The sequence below is a fragment of the Cloeon dipterum genome, chromosome 4 (assembly GCF_949628265.1).
Source record: "Cloeon dipterum chromosome 4, ieCloDipt1.1, whole genome shotgun sequence".
Classification (NCBI taxonomy): Eukaryota; Metazoa; Arthropoda; class Insecta; order Ephemeroptera; family Baetidae; genus Cloeon; species Cloeon dipterum.
In genome coordinates, this window is record NC_088789.1 from 35,934,601 (window position 1) to 35,951,386 (window position 16,786).

Consider the following 16,786-nt stretch of genomic DNA (forward strand, 5'->3'; position numbering starts at 1 on the left):
CCAAAAAAAAATTCCAATCCCAACACTGTTACACTGAAAACTCTTTTTTATCCTCTTTTGTTGTTCAGTGGCAGTGGCTGCAGTAAAATTTTATTGCTCCTGCTCGTTTGCAAATCAAACTTTCGTTCAATTCTATTTTACGTCCTCGACCATCCATCGATATTTCGGTACTATTCCCCGCCAAGATCTTTTGTAATTACTGTCAGCTAACCGATTTTTAGTGCGAGGACAGAGCATTTTCGCGATTTCTCAAATTCAATAAAAATTTGGCATCGCGATCAAGCCTTAGTTGACGGCGTTTTTTTAGAACGACAGGATTTCACAGGTTTTTTTTAATTAATTTGAGAGTTTTTCTGTTTATAATTTGATGCCGTTTGTCTCACTCTGGCGTCACCAACCAAATTAGTGCCAAAACTCAGAGCGATTTGAGAGCATTTTAATGCATCTTTCGAGCCAGCAAAATTATTAAAAAGAGTTTCCTGTTTGCATTTCCTGTATTTTTCAGAATTTTTTAAGCTGGCGCTGGCGATCCAGTGATCGTGAGGCACATGGAGTTAGCATTTTATTAGTGTGTTCATGTGGAGAAATATTTTAGAATCGTGTAAGAATCATTTAATTACTAGAGAGCAATTTGTTTGCACGTTTTATCAAAAATTCAAAAGTTCAGAACAATATCCGATAAACGAAAAATAAATTAAAATTTCATCAGATTTTAGAAAAAAAGCAAATTTTGATACGTGGACTCCTTTTAAAAATTAACTCTACTATATTTTTTAACTAACAGAAAACAATTTTGAATGCCAAAATGGAAATTTTCGTAATTTTCCTTGGAAAGCATCATTTTTCAGTCAGATGTGAAGTAGAAAAATTAATAAAAAACGCGCCGCTGGTTCGAATTGTTTAAAACTGACGCACGCTCATCTAATTGATCAGGGACGAGACACAGGAGCCCTTTGAGACAAGTAAAAAGGTCAACACTCACCGGTCCGGCTTCTCTTGAATTTCGGCTCCATATCGTCCAGCTCGTCATCCTCACCGCTGACAACAGGAAAAAAAGCGATATCAGTGCACAACTTTTTCAACAATTTTTAGTCATTTGAAAATAACTATGTAGCAAAAATCATTTTTGCTTGCTTTTTTTCTTTTTATTGAATAGCACCTTTTGAAAGGCCAAAACTAGTAAAATAACATTGGTGATTTCCAGATGAAAAAATACATTGTCAGCCTGGTGAAATTAAAGTCTCCTCTAGCCGCAGACATCCGAGTGTTTATCGCAGTTTTAGCTCCTAAAACACGCTTTTAATTTTATGTATGCACGGTCTTGCCTCCTTTTTTCTCTACAGAGAACAAATGCGCCCAAAGAAATCAGACTTAAAATTAAAAACAAAAATCCAGACGTACAAAATTAAATATCAGCCAACAGTCCTGACGAGAGAATCCTTTTTTTGCTGGCTTTTTGGAGAAACTGCTGCAAAAAGGGCCATTTTAGGCAATTGAATATATTTTCTCGCCTTCTACCTGACACGATTTATGCAAATTACAATTTGCTAGAGGCGTCAAATCACGAGCAACATTAAATTCCCACGTCTCGATTGTCTAGCAATTAATTTAATATAAATATAAACATTTTGCGGCTGCTCATTTTTTTAGAGAGGAGAGTGAATTTGCGTGGCATCTGCGGTGCACGATCCAAACATCGCATTTTTTTAGAATTTTTAAAATTAAAAATTGCCGTTTTTGCCGTCAGCTGTTTCTCTAAGTAAGACTTTCTTATTAATTTTTTAACTATAACACAGAAACCATATTTTGATTCCTAATGTTGCAAAATAAGATTAGAATCAGACGTTTCTTACACGGATGATGCACGCCAGAAAATAGTATCTTTTAACCGAATAATTCAACCAGCCCGTTAGCTCGCAATGTTACGCGCGGTGTTTTCAGGAGCGTCGAAGGAATCGCAGCATTGGGACACATTTGAGCAGTTTAGGGATCTAATATTGAAAATGAATGCCCAACGAGTCAGGGCGTAATTGTTTTGAACAGAGATGAATTTTAAGTATCACACGCGTCACTAGGAATAGAAAAGAGGACTTTCCAGGCCATTCAAAATGTTGTCACAATAAAATTACTGTTACAAATTAAATCTGAATGAACCAATTTGTTTCATAATTACAATTCACTTCACAGAAAACGGAGAAAAGCGACATCAAGCTATGGAAATGGAGGAGATTTTAGCACGAGCTAATTTTTTAGGCTTTTTAACTGATTGTGACAGCTAATCACCGATTTTCCAGGTGAGGCTCAAGGTCGTCAAACACGTCCAGCGGATCTTGGTTTCTTTCAGTTCGAGTCGGACGGGAAAATCACGAATCAAAACGCAGAAAAGTACATTTTCACACATGCCATTTCGCTTTAAACGTCATTTCTTTACTTTGCAGCGTGTTTGTCCTTGTCGTCCATTGCGATTTCGAAACACACGGAAAAATTCCAAACAGATTGGACCTGGGGCACCAACATAATGGAGTCGACAGCGTCATCATGCAAGGCAGGTGCCCCGCCCCGACACAGCGACCTTTCTCAGGTGTGGAGGAAAGGAGAGCCCAGCTCGCCTTGCGTCGAAATCTGCCTCGTTATTTTGACAGCAATTTTTTCTCAATCACAAAAACTGTGCAAAATTGTTTGCGAAGCCTAATAAATAATTTATTTATCAAACTTGAAGAAGAATTAATTGAAAATTAAATAAATATTCCAGCTGCCGCAGGTAGGTGCCTAATTTTAGGCGAAATATTTTATTCCAGCTATGAATGGCCGAGAACAATAGGAAAAAACCTGCCACATCCAGCGGAGGTCATCTTATATCGAGTAAGCTCGAATTAATGGACCACAAAATTTCTTTTTCTTATAAAAAGGGCAAAAAGCTGTGCGTCGGATCAGATCACGTTTCGCAAAATAAAATGATCGCGAACCGAACTGGTCGCACAAAACTGGTAACAAATTTTACCACTGGCTCAAATTTCAAATAACTGCTGGCAAGGTGAGAACAAAATTTAATTCACGAGGACAATTTACGTAAAAGTGTCAACGCACACACCGGTCCGGCTTTCCTGGATTATCTGCTCCAAAAAGCTCGTCACCGGCGCCGCAAACCGGACACTCGGATGTCACCTGAAAATCAGTCTTAAAACACTCAACGTCCTCGCACACAGAAAGCAAGACTGAAAATCTGAAAATGCATGCACGACAAAACCATTTTTGGAAAATGATCCGATCAGCCGTCTCAGTTCTTGGCGCTAAACGAACACGCAAGCATTGCGCCTGCGCTGACTTCAGATGCGCTCATTATGTTTTCTACTCTTTTCAAGATGACAAATTTCATTTCCATTTTAGATAATTAGTAAAATGTATCTTGCTCAAATAAATATTTTACAAAAATGTGTGGAAAATCAGCCATAACATCAAAATTGTTTGAACAAATTTTAATTAAGAAAATAATTTTACTGAAGCTTTCACTAATTTTTCATGTTATTTACAGGCACCAATGATAATTTTAATAATAAATAAGTTTATGATTAGACATTCATTTAATTTAGTTCAGATTAATTTTGTGCAGTTTTTGCAGCAAATCCAAGCGTTGTGATTCTTTGGCAAAACTGTTTTCCCACCTCGGTGCGGTTTGTTGTCCAGCAAAAAATCAACGACCGCCCACATTTTTCTGGGACACGCAAGCGCAAGAGCGGCCAACCCACGTATTCACTTTGATTTCCTCGTCGACTGAGCAACGAATTCCTTGAAGTGAACCAAATAAAGAGTAATTTGCACGGCCGAAGCGTCAAAAGTTGTACTTTATCGTCGCGCAACTCAACGCGGATGCCCGAAAGACGATGAGAGAGATGCCAGTTTGCGTTGCGGCTGCTCATTTTTGGCGTGAGACGAGATTGAATATGGCATCTGGAGCATCATCCAAACAGCATCTCAGCGCTCTTTCACTCTCGAAGCGAGAGAGCGAGCCGGCGCTCCATTCTACACACGATGCGGTAATTAATTTGAGAGTTGTACTGTTGAAATATTTCTGCCGTGTGTCTCACTTTGGCGCCACCAACCAAACTAGTAAAAAAATACAGGCCGATTTTTTAGTATCTTAATGCATCTTCAAACCGAGCGAAATTAATTAACAGCTTTTTGCTTTTTCTGAATTTTTTAACAATATTTAAAGTTGGCGATCCATTTTGTCTTATAAAATAAAGAAAAGATGGCAAAATAAAATTGGAAATGGTTCGAGTGCTGCAGGAAAAATTACAATTTTTAACACCAAGAGGCCGCCGGGATGAAAAATAGATAGAAGAGCAAAATGCAAAATTACTCTGCTCGCAATTTTCAATCTTTCATTAATCGACGAGAACGGAATTTTGAAGTACGGAAAGTGGATTGCAGCCACGCGGGAAAAAAACTTGCTTTTTCAAAACTCCTCACGTGGGACCAAAGCGTGCAGTTTTTTGCAATTTGGGTCGTTTTGCTTTGTGGTTCAGCTCGGCATTCGCAATGGAGTGTTTTTAGAGCCGAGCAAGGCCAACCTGACCCTCGAATTTCGGCTGCAAAGTCATACAGCTCTCGCTCCCAACCGCTGAAATCAGGAAAACACGATGCCGTGCTCATTATTCGCGACATTTTAACGAACTATGTTCGAAAATAACTAGTAAACCATTTAAATTAAATAAAAAAGTGTCTCTGATTTATCTTTTTATTTAATAAGTTTTTTACTGGCAACTCTTGCAAATTTATTGGTTAATCCCAAATGAAAGAGGCAAACAATTTACCATATTTGGCATGTCAGACAGATTGCCGCAAACGCAGACATCCGCGAGTGTTTGTCGCAACTTTAGCTCTCCTAACACACACACAAAATTATCGCTTCTAACTCGCTCTATTATTAATTTCATATGCGCAGCCTTTTTATAATTAAATATTAAATTTGCCTCGACAAATCAAACTCAAATTTTAATCCCAGGTCTCTTGTCTTCATTTTATCTAACAAAAATCATCGATGACATTTATATAATTAATTAATTATAATTATCGGCTCACTCTCTCTCACATATATGTTTAAAAGTTCCACAATCTTAATGTTTTTCCGTGTTCGGGGTGGCATTTTGCTCAGCTCAACGCGGATTGCAGAAAGGCGAGAGGCGCCGGCAGCAGGCCACTTTGCGCGGCTGCTCATTTTTGTCGTGACACGAGATTGAATTCGGCTGACATCTGGTGCCCGATCCAAAAACACCTCTTTCGAGAGATAAAACGCACCCACTCAATTGTAAACTGATAATTTTTATCAGAGCTATAATGCTGTTAAAAAAATCAGACTTTTTTTATCTGGTAGACATCACCGGCCAAGTAAGTGCGAATAGACAGCGATTTTTGAGTAATTTTAAATATTTTTCTAGCCAGAAAAATTCCTAAAACCTTTCTGTCAGGGTAGGTTTACCCTGACGGAAGCCGCCGGGCCCTCGCGAGAGCTCGCCTTCCTTTCGCGCCCCTCTGACAGTTTATAAAAATTTTATAAAAATGTGGCAAAAAGGTTTAGTGCTGCAGGCTAAATTATAATAAGGTACACGACGAGGCCGAGACGTTGAATATCCAAAATCGAGGTGAAAAAGCTCGGAAAATATTGAGTTTGACGGACGATGAAGGCGAAGAACTTCGTGATTTAGAAATTATATACCGATTTACAACAAATTGCAATCGAGAATAAAAATTGTACGTTGGAATTTGCATGGATGTTAATGTTTTTTTAAATTTTCCATCGTCAAATGGTAGGGGTAAAGATATAAGATGAATTAAAGGGTTTCATCGGTCAGCCAAATAAACGAAAATTGTGGAAAATAATAATTGACTTTTTAATTAATTTTTATAACTGATTTACTTCTGCCCCAAAGTAAGTGTACGCAATTGAGATGTGCGAGAGATTGCTGTAATCTAAGATTGACATTTTCGAGAGGAAGATTAACAAGATTGATGTCGTGTGCAACTCAAAAAGTGCATACGCACCAGCAGGTTGAGGTTCCTTTCGGGGAGCGAACTTTGCTCGTTTCAAGTGAGCTCGATTTTTATCTATCATTTTGTCGCCTATAAAAACGCACATCTTGTGCGTAGCGTGACTTTCTCGCTTCTCTCACCGACTACAACGCTCGCACCCGGTTAGTCTCTTGCCACGCCCGTCTCGTCTTGCCCTGATACTAATTGGCCGGTTAGTTTCTCTAAGGTCAAGAAAAAAGGCCCGCTTGGAGCCGGGCTACGGCGTCGTAGAGGTCGCAGTGACCTACCAGGTCAACTCGCGGTCACACCGAGGGCGGAAAAAACCCCCCACTCGACGGGAGCAACACGCAGAACTCTTCCACGCCAACGCGAATGCCTGATCGTCAGTGGTAAGTACATTTTTCGCGCGCCAAATCAATATCCAATATTCTTCTCGGAAGTCGAAAAAAGCCAAAATCTAGATTTACAGCAATTTTGCTTTGCCAAAAATTGATTTTTAACCGGGTTTTTTGGTTTCACACACGCGCGTGTGTGAAATGCTGTCGGCCGCGGCATCAAAGAAAATGGTTTTAATTTTGTGAAAATTCGACTGTTGGTGCAATCGTCGGCTACGACCCCTCACTCGACAAGTCTCGGCGGGGGCGTCGACCTGGTTTGCCCAAACAACCTTTCACAGGGTACCTCGACCTGAGATCCTTGCCCAAGTAGAATTTTAATGCTTCTCCCAGAGCACATGTGACATTCCTCGGTGGCGATTTTTCACCCTCGCCCCCACTGACCTTCCTCAGGTCACGCCACCTGAGAACTGTCTTTACGCTTCTTTTCGGTTCATTTTAATGCTCATCTAACGTGAATTTCGCACTCGCGGAGCACACAGGATTACGGCCGGCATTTAATTAATTTAATTTTTCAAAAATTCGACCGTTAGTCGCATCGTTGACCACGACCCCGCATCAGACGCGTCTCGGGAAGGGCTTTCACCTGACCTGCCCGACCGACCTTTTTTCAGCTTACCCTGACCTGAAACCCTTTCCCAGGCCGAATGTTAATGCTTTTTCACGAATTCCGGCAAAGTTGACGACACACGGCGACGATTTTTCAACCTCGCCTGTCCCCGGCCTTCCTCAGGTCGCGCTACCTGACGACTCTTTGTGCGGTTCTGCTTGTTCCTTTGCTTCTTTTGAGTTTCTCAATGCAGAATTTGCACTCGCGCTGTAACGCGCGCCGCCAACACTCTTATCTAATTTTCGCTGTGCGGCGCAGCACGGAGCTTCAACTCTTTGCAGCTTTCGCAATTAATTCAGAATAACATTATTGTACGTAAATTCGCGCAACGACAATTTTTAAATGCAATTTACCCATCGCCTAACCGGGAAACTCGGTTTTTATTGTCTAATAATTCGACGGGGGCGAGGGATTATCAGTCGTGACCCCTCCCTAAAAAGTTTTCGAAGGCCGCCCGCCCCACAATGGCGACCTTTTTCAGGGTGGTTTACCCTGAGATCGGTCCCCGAGGGGGATTTTGCCGAAAAGCAAGAGGTCACTTCGCGGCTGCTCATTTTTTGATGAGAAAAGAGCCAATTCACCAGGCAATAAGTGGTGCACAATCCAAACGTAATATCTTCTCGTTATCGCTTTTGTTTGCTCGCACCGACAAACATCTCAAGTCCGTTCTTATCAATCCCCGTGGCTGCAGCTTAAAAAAGAGCTGGGCCGTCCCAGCGCGTTTGCCGCAATCATCCCCTCCCACGCTCTCGTTACGTGTTTCCTTTTTCGGAGTAAAAGCAGGACCTCCAAACTCAAAGCGGCCCAACAAGCCGCTACCGCTTACTTTTCTCCCTCCACCTCCACCCAATCCCACCCTCCGTCCGTCCCCCTCCCCTCTCTCTCTCTCTTTCGGGCGAGGGCGGCAAAAATCCTTTGATGCGCAGAAATTTAGGGCAAATCTAGGTTTGGTTTTTCACCGTGGAACCCATAGCAAACTAGTTATTAATTTTTAAAATCCAAAAAACGCGGTTTGATCAATTATTTTTTTTCGTGGGGCCCGCCGGGCCGCCGCTTACTCTCAATTGAAAGTGCATCGTTCTTACGGATATTCAGCTTCGAAGGCTGAAAAACTGGATAAAAATAACCCTGCGCCCTTTCGATTGAAAAATTTGAAGATATCAACAAATTATTTTGGCTAAATAAAACAATTTTCTGAACTTTTCGAGAGCCTCAGGCCTCTTGAAGTTGTGCCCTTTCAAAGTTGTGACTTGCCCATTTTCTGTGCTCGCGGGAAAAATACAAAAAACAGAAAAATGCACATTTTTTACATTTCGTTAATTTTTCAACTCAAAATCCTGGGTTGTGCCAACCATAATTGCAAAAACTTCCCACCGATAGACTCGTCTGGACATTCCCTGGCCTGCTGAAGGGTTTAGGGCTGCTTATACACAAATATACGAGAGATTAGTGTGTGCAACTCGAACATTGTAGCGCCAGATAAAGGTGCCTTTTGGGGGAGTCAGTTTTGCGCGTTCAAATCCTTATCAATTTTCGGCTATCACTCACGCGAGACGCACACGTCTTTTAGTGTGCCTCTCGCGCTTCTCTCGTCGAGCACACCGCTCGCACCCGGTTTATCTCTTGCTCTTTTATCAATTGGCCATTTATTGGTGAACCACCAGCAGGGCCGGTTATTTTACCCTAATTGAAGCCAAAACACCCGCTTCGAGCCCGGATACGGCGTCGTAGAGGTCGCAGTGACCCACCAGAGGTCAACTCGCGGTCACACCGAGGGAGGAAACACGGAGCAACCATCGACGTCAACGCGAGTGCCTGATTTTGAGTGGTAAGTGCATTTTGCGTGAATAATACACACACAGCCCAATTTTTTGAGCCATCGTTCGTCTCTTTCCATCGTTATCTATTCAGTTTTATTTTCTTTTTGTCCCGTTACTTAGCTAATAATCCATTTTCCTAGAAAGTTAATTTTGAAAATAAAAATTCAAATAGAGGAGACCCTTAGCCTCTATGAGCCCTTGAAAATTCCAGACATAAATTAATTTTTCTCTGTTAGACGCATATTTGAGATTAAAATAATCGTCCTCTGGTCTCTTATCCCTCTATTGAATGCTTTAAACTCACAAATTTAATTTAAACTAAATTAAGAAAAACCCCGAAAGACAAGAGGCCACTTTGCGGCTGCTCATTTTTTCGTGAATCAAGAGCAGATATGAGAGGGTCAATTCGCCTGGCATCTAATGCACGAACTAAACATCGCCTTCAGTTTTATTTTCTCTCGGAAAAGGCGATCCAATTGGGTTTATTAAATATTCATAAAAGATATGGCGAAAATTGAAATTGGCAAATTTGCAAAATTACTCGGACAAATGGAGAGAGCGCTGTCGTTTTTTGCGAGCAATACGTGAAAAGTCCAACTTCGCATTGTAGCCTCGCTCAAGGTGTTGATAGAGCGAATAAATTACACAGCAGATTTTGAGTTTGAGTTCGGGGTGTACTGGAAGGACTGGCGAACAAGGGAGAGAAGAAAGCAACTCACCGTGTGTGCGTGTGTGTCCCGAAATCGGTTCGGCTGGACTCGGCGGTCACTCGCTCAGCGCGGCAGCTTCGACAGGCCAGGCCCGAGGGGTGTGCTGACGGCACGGCTCTCCCTTTCTTCCTTGGTGCGGAGATATGAACTCTCGCTACTCTCTCAGCGGGTGTCTTTAGAATATTTCTTTCTGATTCTGATAACTCTCTTTTGGCCGATTAACTTTCCTCGCCTGAATGGGAAAGCACTTTTACTTTAAATTGGCCGTCCTGTGAGACTTCAGCACTAGTCTTCCACGCATTAAATGGGAAAACACATTTACGTTAAACTTATCAATTTCGTTTAATTCCAAATTTGAGCAGAATGGAGATATATCGGCGGGACAGAAACGAACGAATTAAGAGTTTACGAACTTTGGAAACATGGTTTATTTCACACAAACTATTCGAGCGATACAGCAATGTTTTAAGAATATGCAAAACTAGACAACTGAGAAATGGCAATTATGGAAAGGGTTGTGGACAATTATTGAGATAAATATTGAGGTAGGCACTTTGGAATATTAATGCGTTTGAGTGTGATATGAATTCTCGGAACAGACGGAACTTAACGGAAAATCAACGGAAATTTCTGAATTAATTAAAATACGTCGAGTATTCTAATGTTTGTGAAAGAAACTTGACGCCTGACTTGTTGGGTCGAAATGGCAATAAAACTTGGGTAATATGACGTGAATGTCTTGTCAGGGGGAACTAATCGAAATGTGAGTGTACTTACAAGAGAACAAGGAGGATAATGGATTCCATGTGTGTCTCGGTTGTCAGCGAATTAGGGTGAGAAAGCAGCGCTGAGGGGTGCTCAGCGCCCAAGTCGGCTGGTGTTCGGTTTCTCAAAATGACAGATTTATGTCGCGGCCAATATACATGTCACGGGGTGACGAGAGAAACAACCTGCTGCTTCGTGTAGCGGGTGTAGAACAAGAGCCCCGAGGCGTCGGGATCCCCCCTCTTTATACCCAAGTCCCGCCCGTGTGCACGCGTGTCTAGACATGACGCCCCATAACTCAGGCGGGTTTTTGACGTTTTGGTCCATTTGCTACTGTTTTTTTGTCTATGATTGCGACATCAACGCCTCTTTTCGGAGGGGGACGACTGACATGATTTAATGGGAGGTGGCCCTCGCCACCTTGAAATGACCCGCTCTTCATCATGTCTGACAGCTACGATGGCGTCGAGAGAGGTCGTTGTCCGTGCCCGATGGCACGTGCAGCGATGCACCTCTGTCAGCCGTGTCGCTTGCTCGCTTTTAGGCAATCGCTCTTGTATCTACTCGGTTGGCTCGGCTCCGTGAGTGAGCGATCACAAGATTGATTTTAGTAATTCGCAAGTTGTGGTTGGCAAAAGTGACGTCACGCTATGTGGTGATTTTGACTGGTATAAAAATGGACCTTCCTTCACAGGCGTTATGAAAATGCACGCAAACAGGGGGGCTGGAGCAAAAGGGGGGCTGGTGCTTGAAAGAGCATAAAATGAATTATAAAAATGTAGCTCATGCAGTGAGTCTACACGCATCACATTTGCCATCACTTATTTAGAGTAATTTCACTGCAGCTGTACTTCTCCTCTCAAAATCGAATGAATGCCTTCCTCTTTATTCGCCGCACCTCTTCGCGACGCGATAAATCCAAATGCGGTGACTGCGGTGATTTCAATGGCCAGCATTATTTGCTCTTACGCCGCGCCCTTCCTGCCGCTCTTATCGGCCGAGCGTTTTTGTATTAACTTGGACTTTTCTCGCTATTATCAAACGATTAATTAATAAATAATCCGATTAGTTCATTTTAAGTTACACTGCAAGTCAGCGGTGAGAAAATCTCACCCCGCCGCATGTCATAATGTCTGGGGTGTCAAAGGTGAATTTTTCGCACAATGCAGCAGTAACATGCGGCGGGGTGAGATTTTCTCACCGCTGACTTGCAGTGTACAAAAGCTTGAAAACAACAACGCGCATTTGCTGGCCAGACACTTGAAGTTTCTTTCACCCGCTACGCCTTTATTTAGCTCCTTCTACTGCCATTTAATTATTTTTAACCGGAAATTAAGAGCCAACACGCCGCGGGTTGGAGGTTTGATCATGGCCTCCACCAGAGGCAGCGCCAAAGTTAGAATGCGACCTTCAATTATAAAAATGATTCATTTTTATCAAAAAATGACGAGAGACTCATGGTCATGATAGTCATTACCCATTTACTACTACAGCCAGGAAGCACTAAAAGGATTAAATTTTAAATTCCTGAAAAATTTTGTATTTATTTTCTGAAGCAGTGCAATTTTTAAAACCGTTCAATTATTTTTTTTTAATTAATTGCTGCCACTCATTATTTTCAGTGCCTTTTATCCTGCTGAAGCGACTTTTCACAAAAGGTGAAAAGCTTCACAATCTCAATTTTTCACCAAAGATTTTTACAATATTTAAAATCTTTTACTTGTATGTTAAATGATTTTTATCGGAATCAGTAAGACTTTTTATATCGAGGAATTGCTGGGCTGATAGAAAGAGCGGCGTTTGCTGGCCTTGGAATTTATGATCCGCCCGTGACATCAGCAAATAGGAAAGTCTAAAATTGGCATGTTATCTCGTCGTGTTTAAAAAAGAATTCATTTGATTCGCGGCTCAATTTGAGGAGCAAAAATATGAACTGATTTCGCTTTTCAACCCCTTGAACAGGAGTGTTAGATACCTAAATTAATTTCAATCTACGATGGCAAAAATATTAATCACGTTCAAATAATTTGAGGCAAAATGATGTTAAGTGTTGATCTAAAATTTACTTGATTTGAAATCCCGAGATTTAAAAAACCAGCCCGTTGGCTCGCATTGTTCAGCGGCATTTCTCAGGAGTGTCAAAGCAATGTGAGGTATTTGAGCAGTTCCGAGATCTAATTCTGGCTACCCAATGTCAGAGATGGCAAAAGGTGGTTAGTTTAGTGACTCGAAATGCCCAAATTGCTCAACAGGCTGGTTTGCACCTTTCCAGCATGCGTGATTTGGCTTCACGGGACACGAATGTCTAGCGTTTCAATGCAGTCCTCGGTGCGGAGGCAAGTGGCCCTTGAATGGGCTGGGTCCCTGAAATGTGCGGCCTGGTGCGCCCATGTTATCCGTTCGCGGTGTTATTGGCACTCGGAATTCAGCATTCGTGCTAGTGCAGTGCGCGCCCTTCCCGCTCCGACGACACGGATAAAAAGATAAAAAAAATCCTGTTTTGCCATCGGCTCCCTCTATTAGAAAGACTTGAATAAAATATATGTAAATCTCTATTTATTATTAACTCTGAAAAGATATTTTAATAGCTTGGTGTTGAAATTTCATCGCAATAGAAAGTCCCTCGCAATGCACGCCGCAGATGATATCTTTTCCTCTCGCATTGATAAATAGAGTCAAAGCAGTGGGAGATCGAGAATTGCAGTAATTATTAATTAAGCACTCGCCAATTAGTTTTTCTGCGCACTTTGGGAAACAAAGATTTAATGAATTTGTTGTAAATTAGGCAATAATTGTGATTCCCATAACGTTGATATTATCCCCTTGTCCATTTATTTATTTGTTTTTAATAACTCGCGCCGCGCGAACTGCGAGTGTAAAATAGTGCGTGCAGAGTGCAGCAAAAAGGAAAAGAGTGCCGGAGAGACTGCCACGCCTGAGCTGCGAGCGAAATATGTGTGCCATGAGGAAAGGGTTGCGACCTCTCGCACCAAAGACAGTCAGTCGCCCAATAACTTTTTTCGATAAAAGGACCCGGCAAATATTTTGTCCAAAATTACAAAATTGTGCCTGAAGAAAATGAAACCCAAATTTAAAAACTAAACTTCAGACGTTCAAAAATTTTCAATCAATTTATGAACAGTAGAAGGCCGAAAATCCTCTTTTTATAATGCGCTGGGTTTTTTATGCGAGGAAAAAAATTAAACGCGGGCGTGAGGGCTTCTGGCTTGGCAACAGAGGAAAAGCTAGACTTTGTAGAAAGTCTAGGTCTGGGTCACTGCCATTACAATGACGGCGAGCTATTTTTATGCTAGGCTGGGCCGATAAATAAATTAGGGTGGATGTGTTTTAAATTAAACAATATATATCACTGAGCTCTGAGCTAACGAATTAGAAAAAAAAAATCAAATTTAGCTGTATTTAATTTCCCGCAGTTTTTGACCCTTTTTAGCAATGGCAAAGTAAAAATAAAATAAATGATTATCGCAGCGTGATTAAAACAATTAGATGGCCTAAATTGGGAATCGAACTACTTAAAATTGAGCACATAATGGTCCTTTCCGTCTGCTATAATCGCTGAGCCCGCATCAGTTCAAAACAGACCACTGGCACCGCGCATTAAGAGCAGAGGCAAAGCGCGAGAGAAAGAAGCAAACTAACACTTGCCTTGCACGCGCGGCATCACCGGTTTCGCCGACCAAATGAAAACCCGCAAATCTCAAACATGATTTGTTGCATAAGAAATTGGAAAAAACCGGGAATTTAGTGTAGGTTGATGCTATTTTTTCATGCTGCACAGTTTACGGCACATAAACATTAATTATGAATTAGTAAAATGTAACAAATGCGATCAAATTTTTATTTTTCGAAATTTTCAGCGGTTTATATGTTTATTCTCACCTTGGGCCGCATTATTTACAATGCATTTTTTCTAATAGAAAATTGTGCTGAATGTAATTAAAAAGCATAGGCATTGATGGCTCGAATAAAGTGAATAATCGGCAGATTTTTCAGTTTATCATTGTTCTGCCAATATATAGATCAAAAATTGCTTGAATTAAGCGTGCGTTTCAAGGAAAAATATATTCCAGTCATCAGTTTTGAAATTTAGCTAAGCCGAAGTGGGCCTGCTGACAATTTTATAGTTGAAACCTTTCAAAAGCCAGCCAGAAATTCGATTTTTCTTCTACTCCGTCTTTTGCTCCTTCACTTGCCAATGAATTATTTTTAAGCGAAAATCAGAGCAGGTTCAAGGTTTGAAGCACTAGGGCCTCCACCGCCTTTGTAGATCTCGAACCAGCCCGTTGGCTCGCAATGTTACGGAATTTTCACGAGTGTCGAAGCCGTCGCAGCATTGGCAGACATTTGGGCCGTTCGAGGAACACTCACTTGAAAAAAACCTGCTCAAAACCCGACTAAAATCCCCAGCGTGAAAAAATAAATAGAGTTCGCACCAGCTGAAATTGAATCTTGAAAATGTAAACAATGACATTGATAGGCCGATTTTAATTTTGTGGGCCAATCACGAGTACTTCTGTTTCTAGACTCACTCTAAATATTTCATTAAGCAAATACTAAATTAATTACGATAAGTGGGGAAATTATTAAGCAATAAAATAAATACAGTCTTAAGTTATATTTAATAAAAATAAATAACAAACATTCTTCGTGGACTTGACTGAAAGAAATATACCTGGCTAGACTTAGCATTTCTTTTGATTCTATGTATGCTTTGCATAATTTTGAACGTTCATTTTTATTAAAATATCTTTAGCAATCCAGAGTCGGCCCCCTGCCTATCCGCGTAACTTTATTTACTGCATTTTACTAAACAGGCACAAATTGAGCAGTTGGGAGATCTAATACTTGCTACCCAATGCGTCAGAGAGGGCAAAAAGTGGTCAGTTTAGTGACTCGAATTGCTCAAATTGCTCAACGGGCTGGGAGGCGACTCGCTACTTGCTGGTTTGCACCTTTGCAGCATGCGTGATTTGGCTTCACGGGACGAATGTCTAGCGTTTCAATGCAGTCCTCGGTGCGGAGGCAAGTGGCCCTTCAGTGCAGGGCTGGGTCCTGCGTGCGGCCTGGTGCGCCCATTCAATCCGTTCGCGGTGTTATTCGCACTCGGATTGCAGCATTCGTGCTAATGCAATGAGCGCCCTTCCCGCTCCGAGAGGACAGGGATGAAAAGAGGAAAGAAAAATATAATATTTTAAAACTACCGAGGGTAATTTGTATGCGATTAAATAAATTATTCAATTGCCTGTTTTGCCATCATATCAATCATACACAAAATTCAACGAGTGATATACAATTACTCGTTACACTCCTCCCCCGAGAAAAATAATTTTCACAGAAAATTATTACTGTGTCACATCAGTTCAACGCCGAAATTTTGATCAACTAATTTAAAATCTCAAAAAGCAAATTCGTGCTCTTTTAATGTTCGGCCCAACTCTCGTCATCTGGTTGATGCGATTTGAAACCCTGCCCGTTCTCAATCCGACTCTTGCGCGATATCAACGGGACAGGCGTTCTCAGGGAACCATCCAACACAGATTAGAGCAGCTTGCAACCGCAACACTCTACACAACACCATAAGGGATGCCATCTAACGAATAGAAGTTTCTTTGGGGCGAGAGGAGAAATAGACTGAATGTTTTGTTTAAAACAATTAAAAACCGTCAGATTTAATTCTAAGTGACGAGTGGCAATTAAATCATAACTTTCAGTTCAATGGTTAGTCCTTTACAATCATACTCAACAAATATACAAATTGATCTTCAACTAAAGATCTTCAACGGAGTCAATCTCATCTTCGTACAAATCCGATCCGAGTATTAAACATCCTGTTGATTCGTCCTCAACTAACAATAGTAGCTGGTCCATGTCCACGCTACAGCCTATCGGCCAGGTTGCCTTTATAACATACATATTTCGCCATAATAAATTTACAATTCACAAAAGAATGACAATAGTTTGGAAACAAATTCACAATAAGAAAATACTCACAAAAATTAATTTGAACATCAGTTCAAATTACAAAGGTACGCAGATCCGCATCAAAGCGTGCGTCATTCGTGGACATGGCCCGTCGTGGCCATTCCACCTTCAATGAGCTACGTGCTGCACTCGGCCAGACACGCACTCCTAATGCCAGGCTTGAGCACTCGCTCTTGCCGGCTCACAAACATTCTAATAGTGAATTACAAAGATTTCCAAATATATCCTTTAGATGGCGAAATATATCAATCATACACAAAATTCAACGAGTGATATACAATTACTCGTTACAAGCTTGCCTCTCTAAGAGAGAGTTTCAGTAAAGTTGTTATCACACCAGAATATATTTTCTCTCCTTGCAAGTCTTCCAATCGGCACGAACTATGCGATTTATAATTTTTTAGAAGACTCGAAACATGATCAACATTAATTTTCCAGGTCTCTTGACCCTAA

General features: G+C 41.2%; 1 protein-coding gene across 1 annotated transcript in view; it reads right to left on the reverse strand.

Annotated features, from left to right (window-relative positions):
* Positions 1-952: 952 nt before the first annotated feature.
* The window catches only part of LOC135943900 (uncharacterized), a 61,080-nt gene continuing 45,246 nt past the window's right edge, over positions 953-16,786 (reverse strand). Inside the window, exon 6 of the mRNA XM_065490569.1 lies at positions 953-1,038. Coding sequence (XP_065346641.1) covers positions 972-1,038 — 67 coding nt within the window. The 3' untranslated portion in view covers positions 953-971. The remainder of the gene's footprint in view (positions 1,039-16,786) is intronic.